The following is a 12,790-nucleotide window of genomic DNA, read 5'->3' on the forward strand; positions in this document are numbered from 1 at the left end:
TAAATGATATAACATATGAATGCCTAGAAAAGGCATTAATAAGTGTTAGTTTTCTTTAAAAGTGTTCTCTTAAAGGATGAACACAAAACTAATTGCTTGCCTTCTTTCTCCCACAACTAGGCAGGTAGAGAGTAGCACTCAAAAAAATTTGCTTAACAAAATATATCTTTACCTTTCTGAAACAAATGCTTACTCCAAAAACATGAGATATAAGAGATTTTTTCCTATGCTACTATGCACAGAAAAAGTTACTGATATGGAACCATACTTCACTAAATGATATATACTGACTAATGTAAATTATGTTGTTCAATTTACTGACACTCAACATATACCTCGTCCACATGCAGAACTAGCAGTTATTTAGTTAGTTCCAATAGTTACCTATTATGACTATATAAATACATACAAAAAGATAGAAAGCTTCAATATTTATAAATTCCATAGAAAATGAGTCTGAATACATAATTAAAAACTCATAGTAAAAGATTCTTATATATTCACTAAAAGAATTTGTCAGATTTGATTTATACCATAGGCTTTTACATTATAGCATTGTTAAGAGTTTCTTTAAAATGAGAAAGCAAAGAAAGGACAAAGAATGGAGAGAGGAGAGAAACAGTACCAAAACTTCTCAAGTTAGTCTTTTCCCATTTTACTTTGCCTCATCCTCCCTCCCACTCGTTTTACCTAATTGCTTTTCTACTTCATATTAACAGAAGAATGATACAATCTATTTAATAAATAGTGCTGGGACAACTGGACTAACAGCAAAAGAATGAAGTTGGACCCCTACTTCATGTCATATTAAAACTCAAAATGGACCAAAGACCTAAATCTAAGAGCTAAAACTATAAAACTCTTAGAATAGCACATAGACATTAATCTTTGAGACCTTGGATCAGGCAATGGTTTTACATACGACACCAAAAGCTCAAGCAACCGAAGAAAAAGATAAATTGGACTTGGTTAAAATGAAAAGCTTTTGTGCTTCAAAGGACACCATCAAGAAAGGAAAAATACAAATCAAGAATGGGAGAATATACTTGCAAATCATATATAATGGTCTAATATTCAAAATATACAAAGAACTCTTACAACTCAACAATAAAAAATAAATACTCCAATTAAAAAATGGGCAAAAGATCTGAATACACAAATGAAAAGATGACCAACATCATTAGTTATTAGAGAAATGCAAATCAAAATCACAATGAGATACCATTTCTTACCAACTAGGATGGCTATAATCAAAAAGTCAGACAATAACAAGTGTTGACAAGGATGTAGATAAATTGGAACACTCATACATTGGTGGTGAGAATGTAAAATGGTGCAGCCACTTTAGAAAACACTGGCAGCTCTCAAAAAGGTATACATAGAATTAGCACCTAACCCACCAATTTCACTACTAGGCATACACCCAAAAGAAACAGAAACATGTCCATACAAACCTGTACACAGATTTTCATAGCAGCATTATTCAGAATAGCCAAAGAGAAGAAACAGCCCCAAAGCTGAGCAAATGATGAATGCATAAACAAAATACAATGGTGTATCTATACAGCAGAATATTATTCAGTTATAAAAAGAGACAAAGAATTGACACATTCTATGACATGGATGAACCTTGAAAATACACTAAGTTAAAAAAGCAAGACCACATAATGTATGATTCCACTTATATGAATGTCTAGAATAAGCAAATCCATAGAGATAAAAAAATCAACTGGTGGCAACCAAGGGGGGCAGGTGGTAAGGGAGAGGAAGGTCAGGGATGGGGAAGGGACTGGTACTGGGTACATGTTTTGTCCGGGGACGATGAAAGCATACTAGAATTAGAGAGTGGTGATCACTGTACAACTGTGTGAATATACTAAAAACTGAACTGTATACTTAAAAAGAGTGAATTTTATGACACAATGAAAGAATGATGACGGAATAAAAAGCAGCACAACTAAAGAATGAACCAAGTGCTCCTTTTTTGATCCAACATTTTCTATACATTTACAACATTCTAGACCTATGTTGGTTGCCAGGAACCCACAGATGAGTAAAACAAAGTCACTATACTCCCTTCAGGATCATTCTCCTTAGCCTACAGATGTCAGTATTTCTTAAAAGTGGAGCAGCTTTGAAAATGTAAAAACAGCAAAATGTAATCCACAGACAAGCCAAGAGAACACAGATATTTACATTGTAAACTCTTCTAAATTACCTAAAATTATTTGGGGGTAGGGGGTAAATATGCTTCTAATATTAGTGTTAAATAACTCATTGTTCCCCAATGCTGATAATGTCATTTTCCAAGAATTATTAAACAGCTTTATTTCATTTATTGGAAATGCTTTTTACAAATGTTTCTGATAGATCTTTCTGCATCATATCACTCTGATTGTATCAATTTCTCCATGACTCCTGGATTCGCTATTTTTGACATTCAAAAACTTCATGACAAACACAAACCTCCCAAAAGGAAATGCTTTTTGACATTTTATAATAACCATATGAAAATGTGTTTCTCTAAAATAAAAATAAGTAACAGTAGAGTTCTCTAAACTAAGAAATCAAATGTTTTGAGTTCTAATCCAGATTTTTATGAATCAGAGAAAATCTGATTTCCTGATATGAAAGCTACACTTCCATAAAAGAAAAGCTAACAAAAATAAAAAAATCAAATTTAGACAGAAAACTAGGTTGAATAGTTTAAACAGTGCAAAAAAAGACATATTCTATTTAATCCAAAACATTAGATATTTCTGATGTTTTTAATACATTATTTACATCAACTTTCCAAAAGGTAAAACTAAAATCTATATTATTATTACCTTATCTTTGGCCTCAGGCAGTGTGATTTCTCTAGGTTCTAAAAATGGTATTTCTCGAAAAGATGGAACACATCTGACTATATCTGGTACATAGTGTGTATGAAACAATGGCGGCATTGAGTATCTTCTTTCACCTGATAAAGGCACTATGTGGTTAACTAGAGTTGGCTCTTGGTGGGGTGAATGGAAACGCTGCCGTTTACCGTCAAGAGGAAGGTTTTTTTCATCGCTTAATCTCCTGAAAACAAGCAATATACCTTAGTAATTAAAGATATAACTTTCTAATGACAGAAAACAATTAAAACTATAAAAATAACAAATGCCAATATTGACTCTTTCAGCAAGGCCACATTATTAGTTCTATATGAATCTTAAAATATTCATTTTGAGCACAAGAGAAGCCTTAGAAAAACACCTTAGGAAAAATGCATACTGATAATGTGTGTACGTATGTGGGTGTGTGTATATATGTACATACATATGTACGTATATATATGCATATATATAATTTATAGAATATATATGTATATATTTTTAAACCTATACGCTATATATATCAGGGTTAGTCTCCTGCAGAACTATCCCAATATTTTATCTCAGCATTTAAAACTTTGGAGGAAAACTTCCATTCATAGAAACACTGACAATAAAACCCAAATTCTAAAGAATGAGAATAAAATTAAGTGAACTGCGTGTTACATAGTTAAAAAGGGTCTTTAAGTCCACCTATATTCCGGTTCATCAGTTGGAAAGATCATATTAAAAAGCTATAAAGACACTGAACAACTAAAGAAATATGAAAACTAACTGCATTTCAGATAACAGTATTGTATTAATGTTAAATTTCTTGGGCATGACTAATGTATTTTGGTTATACAGGAAAAGATCCCTGTTCTTAGCAGGAATGCACTGATGTACAGTGAAATGATGTCTACAATTTTTCATCATGGTTCAGGAAAAAAAAAAAGTAGGAATAAAGACAAAGAGGCAAAAAAAATCAAATGAAGCAAAACTTTAATGAACCTAGGTAAACAGCATACAGATGTTCACTGTACTATTCTTTAAATTTTTCTGGAGGCATAAAATTTTTCAAAATAAAAGCCAGAATGAAAATAATTATTTGTCTAAAAAAAGATATTTACTTCAATGATATATTAAGTTTGTTCATACAGACAATACTTTCGGCCATGGGAAATGGTCCAATTACTTTAAAGCTCTCAAATTCTATGGGTCACGGCCATCCGAAGGTTTTTTATTGTAATACCCCAGTAGGATTACACCAACTCCTCTCTCCTTGACCCCAAAAATAAGTAGAACTCCTATTCACAAGTAAAAGTGTACAGCACTAAAAACCTAAGAGTATATTTAATATCTGCTAACATAAAAGTGATTTAGCTTTATATGCTGCTTCTCTTGAGAATGTCAATTTTAGTTTTTAAAGTACAACTATGAGCCAATGGAATTTGTTTTCATTTGTGATTCACAAACTGGCTATCCAGGCAATTTCAAAAAAATTAAAATCTCAATTAAAGCCAATACTTTTGGCATCATTATAAAGCCTTCCACAATGATAACTTTGAAGAACAACTCACAGTGCTCTGAAGCACAAGATCTAGAGCCAGACTACCTGGGTTCAAATCGTAAGTGTGCTTCTACCTGAATAACTAGTTGCTTAACCTCTGTTTCATCTTTCTCAACAGAAGAGGGATAACAGTACTCATCTCATAAAGTTTTGTGAAACTTAAATCATTTGTAAACGCCACAGAACAACGCTACTATGTGAATGATCAATAATTCTTAGCTAGTGTTATTTTTAATCGGACATAAATTTATGGAATGTTTATATAGGCATTCAACAGCTATATCTTGCAAATACTGCCAAACCTTATTTTAATAATCATCTCTAAAATTCTATTATAATTACTTTGTGGTACATCAATTTCTTCTAATTGGTTAAAATTAGTTGACTCTGACTTCTCTACAGAAAGCTTTAGACATGCAGAAATTTTTACTATAATAATATTTATTACAGAACCTTAGGTGTGTAAGATTTAGATAAATTGAATAGTGAATTTTACTAGAAAGAAGATATTATGGGCTGAACTGTGTCTCCTCAAAATTCTAATGGTTGAGCAGTACCTCAAAATTTGACTGTTTTGAACATCCAGCCTTTAAAGAACTTAAAATGGTGTCATTAAAAGTAGGCCCTAATCCAATATGACTAGTATCCTTAGAAGTAGAGATTAGGACACAGAAAACACAGAGATGCCTCTGTAGGACACAGAGAAGGCAGCCATCTACAAGCCAAGGAGGGAGGTCTCAGAAGAAAACAAACCTGCCAACACCTTGATCTTGGACTTCTAGCCTCCAGGATTGTGAGAAAATAAATTTCTGTGCAAGCCACCCAATCAGTTGTACTTTGATATGGCAGCCCCAGCAAACTAATTCAGAAAACAATCTAATTTAGTTAAAATCTCAATTAAAAGTAGTCTTCTGAAAAATGTGGCTTCATTCCATCTAAAATTTGCAATGGCAGTAATAAATCAACAAAAGTATCCCTAAAATTTTTTAAATTTAATATAAAAGTTTCAAAATTTTGTCACAGGAATGACTTCACAGGTTTCAGAAAATAAAATTTAGGGCATAATGTCCACACAATCTTAATACAAGAAACACTCAGCTACAGTTCAGAGAAATGCAAACTTTTCTTTTAAAATAATTAAGTACTTACTTCCTTCCTCGAAATAACGGAGAAGTTGAGGTCTGTATTGGACTGACATTTCCATATGTCAACTGCTGTAATGACACCGCTCTTGACAAACTACCAAAAACACATAAAGAACAACAGTAATAAACATTTTTCCCTTAAACAAAAAAGCAATTTCATAAAAAACTAAATATTTCACTGATCAGAAAAAACAATACAATGACCTTTTTTATTATTGTTTTAGAGACCGCACAAGTGAGACGAGTGGGGTAGGGGACAGAGGGAGAGAGAGAGAATCTTAAGCAGACTCCATGCTCAGCATGGAGCCCAACGTAGCAACTCAATCCCACGACAGGATCATGACCTGAGCCAATATCAAGAGCCGGTTACTCAACCAAATGAGCCACCCAAGCACCCCAACAATGACAGTTTTTTTAACTTCAAACATTTCATATAAAAATGAAACATATAGGGGCGCCTGGGTGGCGCAGTCGGTTAAGCGTCCGACTTCAGCCAGGTCACGATCTCGCGGTCCGTGAGTTTGAGCCCCGCGTCAGGCTCTGGGCTGATGGCTCGGAGCCTGGAGCCTGTTTCCGATTCTGTGTCTCCCTCTCTCTCTGCCCCTCCCCCGTTCATGCTCTGTCTCTCTCTGTCCCAAAAATAAATAAAAAACGTTGAAAAAAAAATTAAAAAAAAAAAACATATAAACATATAAAAATGTTCTCAATTAGAAAACAAAATTTACAAATGATATGGGCCAAAATAACACCATACTTACTCTGAATTCTGAAAGTTGAACTGTGCATCTATAAGCTGCTGGTGTGAATAAAGAGTTGGTGACAGGGCGAAGAAATTATTATGTTGTTGATGGTTTGGGGTGAAAGGCGGGCGACCCAAAATTGAGTTTGGGAACATGCTCTTGTTCACTAAAAGCGAACATGTATTCTTCTACCTAGGATAGTTTTAAAAGACAAATTATTATATCTTGAAAATATTGAACTCAGTAATAACTAATATCTATTATTTAAAACAATTATTTACCAAGTTATGAATTTTACTTACAAAGTTATTTCAAAAGTTTTAACAGATCTCTTAAGTCCCACTACAGGTAACAAAAAACTTGTTAATAATGAATTTTAAATCTAGATTAAGAATATCATGCAAATGAAAAAAAAAATGCAAGTTTCTAATTTCTGATGTGTTTAACCTAATATCAACAGATCTTTCAGAAATCAAGTTATCACCACATACTTTGATAATAAAAAAGACACCACTCAGGACAGACATTTAATGAAGCCATACAGATTCTTACATTTATACCCAGTTGATTTTATTCAAAGGTATAAACCATAATATTACAACCTGATTCTTAGGATATAGATCTTACACATCTTCTTACAGATCAACTCAAACAAAGGAAGGAATCCGTACTGCCTAATACCTATAAAATTCTGAGATTTCCTTCAAAGTCTAAATAATTTATATAAAGGACGTCACATAAAAGAGAGCCTGTTCCACAGCAATGGGGAAAACATGCATAACAGTCCCCCCTTACCCACAATTTCACTTTCTGTGGTTTCAGTTATCTGTGGTCAACCATGGCCCAGAAGCAGATGATCCTCCTCCTGACATATCGTCAGGTCAATAGTAGCCTAACACTATGTCATAATACACACACCATTCACCTCACTTCATATTATCATATGTGTATGTTATCATCTACATCATCACAGAATACAATATAATTAAGATATTCCAAGAGACAACATTTACAAAACTTTTACTGCAGTATATAGTAATATAATTGTTCTATTGTATTATTAATTGTTGTACTTAACTTACAAACTTTATCGAAGGTACGTATATACAGGAAAAAAAGTAGTATATATAGGGTTCGGTACTACCCACAGTTTTAGACATTCCCTGGGGGTCTTAGTATGTCTCCTGTGTGAATAAGCAGGGGAACTATTGTACAAAGCAATCAGAACCATTCACTGACCCAGGCAGGAGAGATTTATACTTTGCAATGACTGATCCCAAAGGCTACAAACTTACAAAGGGTAGGGCAAAGTAACAAACAAATCAAGTATTAAGTAAAATCAACAAAGTGAAAATAGGATCCCAGCCCACCCTCCCAATGCAGGCAATCAGAAAACCCATTTATGGTACTGGGAAAGAAACCAAATGACATGGTAACCAGACAACCTATAATATAGTAACAGTTTTCCACGAAGAAAAAGTTAAGCCTGCTAGCAAACTACAGTAAAGTCTACTACTAAACTGCCCACCCATGCACACAGAGCTTCCAATTTGATTTCTAGAAACTCTCACTTAAAATAAACATTCAAGGATCACCATAAGAGAAAAAACATCTAGGAATAAACAAAAACAATTCCAAGAGCAAAATAAATATATTAATTAAATAAAGCAAAAAAACACCAGAAAACAATATACTGTTTAAAAAGCAGAAAAGGCTCTTCGAAATTATAAAATTAAAAGCAGAAACACTGAGTAGAAAGTTAAAAGAACACTGAGGAAATCTCTTAGAATAAAAAGGAAAAACTAGTAAAGGCAGAAAGGAGGCAGAACAATAAGAGAAAAAAATATAAGAGAATCAAACTATATGGTCCATCATCCAACATAACAGAAGTTCCTGTAGAAGAGAGAAAACACACAGAAGGAAATTATCAAATAAACAAAACAATAAAATGTCCAGGACTGAAAAAAACCAATCCTGAGATTTAAAGGACCTAATGAGCACAAAGCACACCTTAAAAAATGTATGTACCAAGGTATATTATGGTAAGATTTCAGAACATAAGGAAAAAGAAACTTATATTTCAGAAGAGGAAAATGTTATAAATAAAGAGCTGACAATCAAAATGACTTTAAAATCCTCAATAGCAACAGAGGAAACTACAAGACAATGAAGTTAGTGCCTTCAAGTCTCTGCAGGAAATGCTCTCAAGCTATAATTCTATACCGAGCCACACTATCACTGCAAGGGAGAATAAAAACATGTTCAGACATGTCACGTATCAAAAAAATAAAACAAAACAAAAAACCTGGGATCTAGGAAAAGGGAGACCTGCTGTAGGGCAGAGACAAAGTAATTCCCCAGAACAGTGGTGAAGGAAAGCTACCAGCTTAAATTAGAGCAAGAGGATGAAGGGTTTCAAGAAGAGACCCTAGGAGAAAAAAACTTAGAACTTTACTGGCAGTTTACCTGATGTATCTGACCACAGAGAGGAGCAAAAATAATCACACAAACAAAAAAGTAGCAAGTTAAAAAGAAATTACCTGAACACACACACACACACACTCAAAAAGTCATATAAAAAAGGATATATAATCATTATCTATTTGGTTCTCACAATAACACAAACATTAAAAATATCAATCTAAACAAAATTGTAACATATTACATATCTATTTCATATATTTAAAGATTACGTATATTATTAAAATATGCTATATATATTTACATGTTCATATACAGTACAATTTAATGATAAGGGAGGCTACATTAAGGTGCTGAATTCTAATTTTCAGTAGATGTCAATTTTAAAAACAAGCCATAGAAGTTTTTGAAGAATAAGAGAGGAAAATAACACTTAAGCATCTAAAAGAAATAATAGCTGCCTCTGGGTATTGAGACCAGATGGTTGGAAAAACTGGTGGAGAAAACAGGATAGAAAAAGAGAAAGATCTGTGAAGAAACTAATAAATCACTCATGCACACTTTGTTCCTTGCTTTTTTTCAATTTTGCAAGACTAAAGTTCCAAGGATGTACACAGATAATGAATGAGATTCACTAGGCCAAGATTTATAATGGATTGTGAATAAGAGTCGTGGGGTCCCATCAGATCTCATCCCAAGTGCCCGACTCTCTCATCTGAATCAGAGACAAGGTGTTACCTCCAGAAAACAAGAGTTCATCAACTCCCTTCAGCAGGTCTGTATCTCATTACAGGATACTTTTTTTTTTTTAATCATTCCTATCATAACTGCTAAACTGTACTCCCTGATTTTCACTGCTCAAAGGAAATGGAAAATATCTTGAACCAAGCAGGATTCTGGACAATCCTTTATTAAAAGTACATGTAATAATCACAGAATGCCAGATTCAAGACTAGCAACTAAAGCCATGTTCTAGCCTTTGTCTGGGTTCATGCTCTTTTCTTTCTTGGCTTTCTTTATTCTGTTTCCCTAACCCAAACTCCCACAAAACATAACTCCTATTTCATAAGATTCATGAGAAAATAACATTAAATATAATTCATTAAATGAATTTTGCTTGATATTTCATTTTCTTGGAATACAGATACTACCGATCAAACAAGGGAAGGAATTTGTATTCAGAAAGCTAAAATTAAAATGTTCTATTTTCGGATTTATTTAAATCAATTAATAGTTAAAATTCTAGACACTTTGTTTACATCAATATGCTTATGTTTTTCCTCTGGACCCAAATAAAGCCCCATATACATGCATTAAGACTTGAAAACCCAAAATGACAAAACAGTCTAGACCTCACCTTATTTCTATGCCATGACATGATAAGATCCAAAACAAGAACAAGTCAAAAGATGTCTTGTGGCCCACAAATACTCTACAAAGCTAATGACCAAATTATCCAAGGTTTAAAAGCTTACAGTGATTTCAGAGCCAAAAGTTTACCTAAAGCAGGTATCTAGTTAGCCTATCCCAAATTCCGAGATAAGCAACTGAAGCTTTTGGAGTTCCTCCAAAACAAAGTATCTGTCAGGTTCTCCTCAGTATGAATCTTGGCCCTGAAGTATGGCTTCAACAAGGCCAGCCCTCACAGTCAGATCATTCCTAGGGAATGTAACCAATGGCATTCACTGCTCCCCAACATGGGCATCCCGCATGACCATCTAGAAATCAGGAAGTAAACCAAAAGGCATGAATTTCAATTCCTCCTTCTAATATTTTTCTAATACATTTCAACACTGATTTTGATGAAGATAAATAATATAAATAATCCAAAAATAATCATCCATCAAAAACGATATGAGGAATCATTTTTTAAACAGAATATAGAGCTTTAGAGTATAAAATCCGACACACCTATTACCATAGAATTAAGGAGACCACCACAAAATTTTGTATCTTTTTCTTTATATTCTGAATGAAAGGCTCCTTCAGTAAGTCTATTTGATGATCTACATAAAACACGATTCCACATCAACTGTGATAGCAAGGATAAGAAATTCTACAATAAAGAAAGAAAATCCAGATTATTCCTGGTATCTTATTTTCCTTAGCTTTAAAGTTATTGGCTTCTCAATGCTCATGACAATAAAACAGGATGATATAGGAACTTCTGAAGAAGTGTTTTAAAACCGTTGCATGGTTCTTAAGGCAAGAATCTTAAAGTTGCTTATTGACTAAGGTTGACACAATGGGAAATTATATACGTTTATTTGTAAATAATCATACAGGAAACAAGGGTGTACAGGAGTGGTTTACAAAGTAATTCCTACTGATATGGTATTTGGTCCTGTAACTCACAACCTGGAATTTCTGTCCTGAATTTGACTCTTCTCCAACCAATTAGAGAACTTTCAAGGTTACATAATTCCTTCCATAATCAGGATTCCCTGGAAAGCAGAATCTCCCCAGTATAAAAACCAAAAGCCAGAACTATGGCAACTAAATCAAGTTACCTGTCCACTTTGTCCAAATGCCTTTGACCTCCTAAACTCACTTCTTTTCTCCACAACGCAAAAAGTCCAAATCCTATATCCTGCTCACCCACTGTCAAAACTACTTGCGAGTTTTGAAAAGGACATTCCTTTTGATTAGGAATTAGATACCAACCCAGAGCTAAAAGAAAAAAATCTTGTCATGTGGTTTGAAATGGCCATTTCTTAAACGACTGATAAATGGCCTGTTCCACCTAAAGCCTGTATGAAAGAGCATTTCCAGACCAGACATAATTGGGGCCATCACACCAACAAAATAATGTTACTACCACTGGCTAAATATTGTGAGCCTCTTCGCTGTACATATTAAAAGCCTTGTGGTAATAAACCGTCCAAGACAGAATTTACAAGAAGAGTATGTTACCTGTAATACAAAACACAGATTTAGTGTTCAGTTATGATCTTCCCTCACAAAATCACATACCACATATCCGTCACCAAGTTCCCATTTCGCCTGAGTTTTAGTTTCTCTGTTTCTTTTCGGTTCACCCTATTGGTATCCGCAATCTAAGTACGTAACTCCTATTTTAAACAAAGAGCTGAAGGAGAGAAAAGACGGTATCTGGATAATCAAGAAATTGTGAGACACATAAACCCCATCGTGCTCTCTGGCCTAGACAGATGACGAGTCTATCCACAAAGGCTGACCGGGAAATGAAGGGTACAACAATCTGACAGAGTCCTAGCCTGAGCACTTCCCTGGAAAGTGAAGAACTGAGGCCCCTTTAACTAAAAGCCTTACATTTTAAATACTTAATCCAGATGTTTACCTTATTTTTTCACCACCCTCTGAAACTCCATGCAGGGGTCCCAACACGGTCTTCCTCTTTGGCTCCTAGACTGAGAACGGGGCGCGAGGAAAGGAAACGAGTGGAAAAAGTAAGCGGTCCTAAGATTCTTCAGAAAGTGCTGCAGCCTTGGGGCCGCCCATATGTCTGGGACGTCTAAGAAAGATCGCCGCAACTTCCCACGCAAACATAACAGTGCGGTTTGAGGAAAAGTTCCCCGAGCCCCGCCCCCGACCTGGGCCTACACCATTGCGTCCCTTTCCGAAGCCCCCTAACTCACAGGTCTCCTCGGGGAAGGGCTAAGCAGGGCCTACTGGTACTGCCCGCCCAGGAGCTCCAAGGCCGGAGCAGCGAGAGCCCGGCGTGCTCGGTTGTCGCTTTCGCCGCAGCCAAAGCAGGTAGCGGCCCGCGTAAAAGCTAGGCCTGGCTCCGGATCCGGATCGCAACCTAAACCCCGGGCTCGGCGGCCGGGGAGGAGCGACACAAGAAAAGGCAGGGCCAGCAAGGGTGTGGGAGGTTCGGGGCGGTGGCAAGAAGCGGAAGACCAAAAAGTCACCGAAAAAGCGGCGTAGAAAGCCCTGTCAGAAACACCCGGAAGACTGTCGCGACCCGGATGGGAACAGCGAGCAGGGAGCGAAAGGTCACACTTCCGGCAGCCTCCCCGCCCAGCAAGTGCTTTGCTTGAGTGCGCAGGCGCACAAAGGCTACGGTCTGGGTTAGGACGGAGGTGCCTGTTC

General features: G+C 35.5%; 1 protein-coding gene across 2 annotated transcripts in view; it reads right to left on the reverse strand.

Annotated features, from left to right (window-relative positions):
- Positions 1–12,322, reverse strand: part of TENT2 (terminal nucleotidyltransferase 2) — a 71,457-nt gene extending 59,135 nt beyond the window's left edge. For both annotated transcript variants that reach the window (XM_058728728.1, XM_058728723.1), the window contains exons 1-4: positions 12,036–12,322; positions 6,314–6,487; positions 5,560–5,649; positions 2,829–3,066 (exon numbers count right to left, since the gene is read on the reverse strand). In XM_058728728.1, coding sequence (XP_058584711.1) covers positions 2,829–3,066; positions 5,560–5,649; positions 6,314–6,450 — 465 coding nt within the window. In that variant the 5' untranslated portion in view covers positions 6,451–6,487; positions 12,036–12,322. The remainder of the gene's footprint in view (positions 1–2,828; positions 3,067–5,559; positions 5,650–6,313; positions 6,488–12,035) is intronic.
- Between the last annotated feature and the right edge of the window lie 468 nt (positions 12,323–12,790).

The sequence above is a fragment of the Neofelis nebulosa genome, chromosome 1 (assembly GCF_028018385.1).
Source record: "Neofelis nebulosa isolate mNeoNeb1 chromosome 1, mNeoNeb1.pri, whole genome shotgun sequence".
Taxonomy (NCBI): domain Eukaryota; kingdom Metazoa; phylum Chordata; class Mammalia; order Carnivora; family Felidae; genus Neofelis; species Neofelis nebulosa.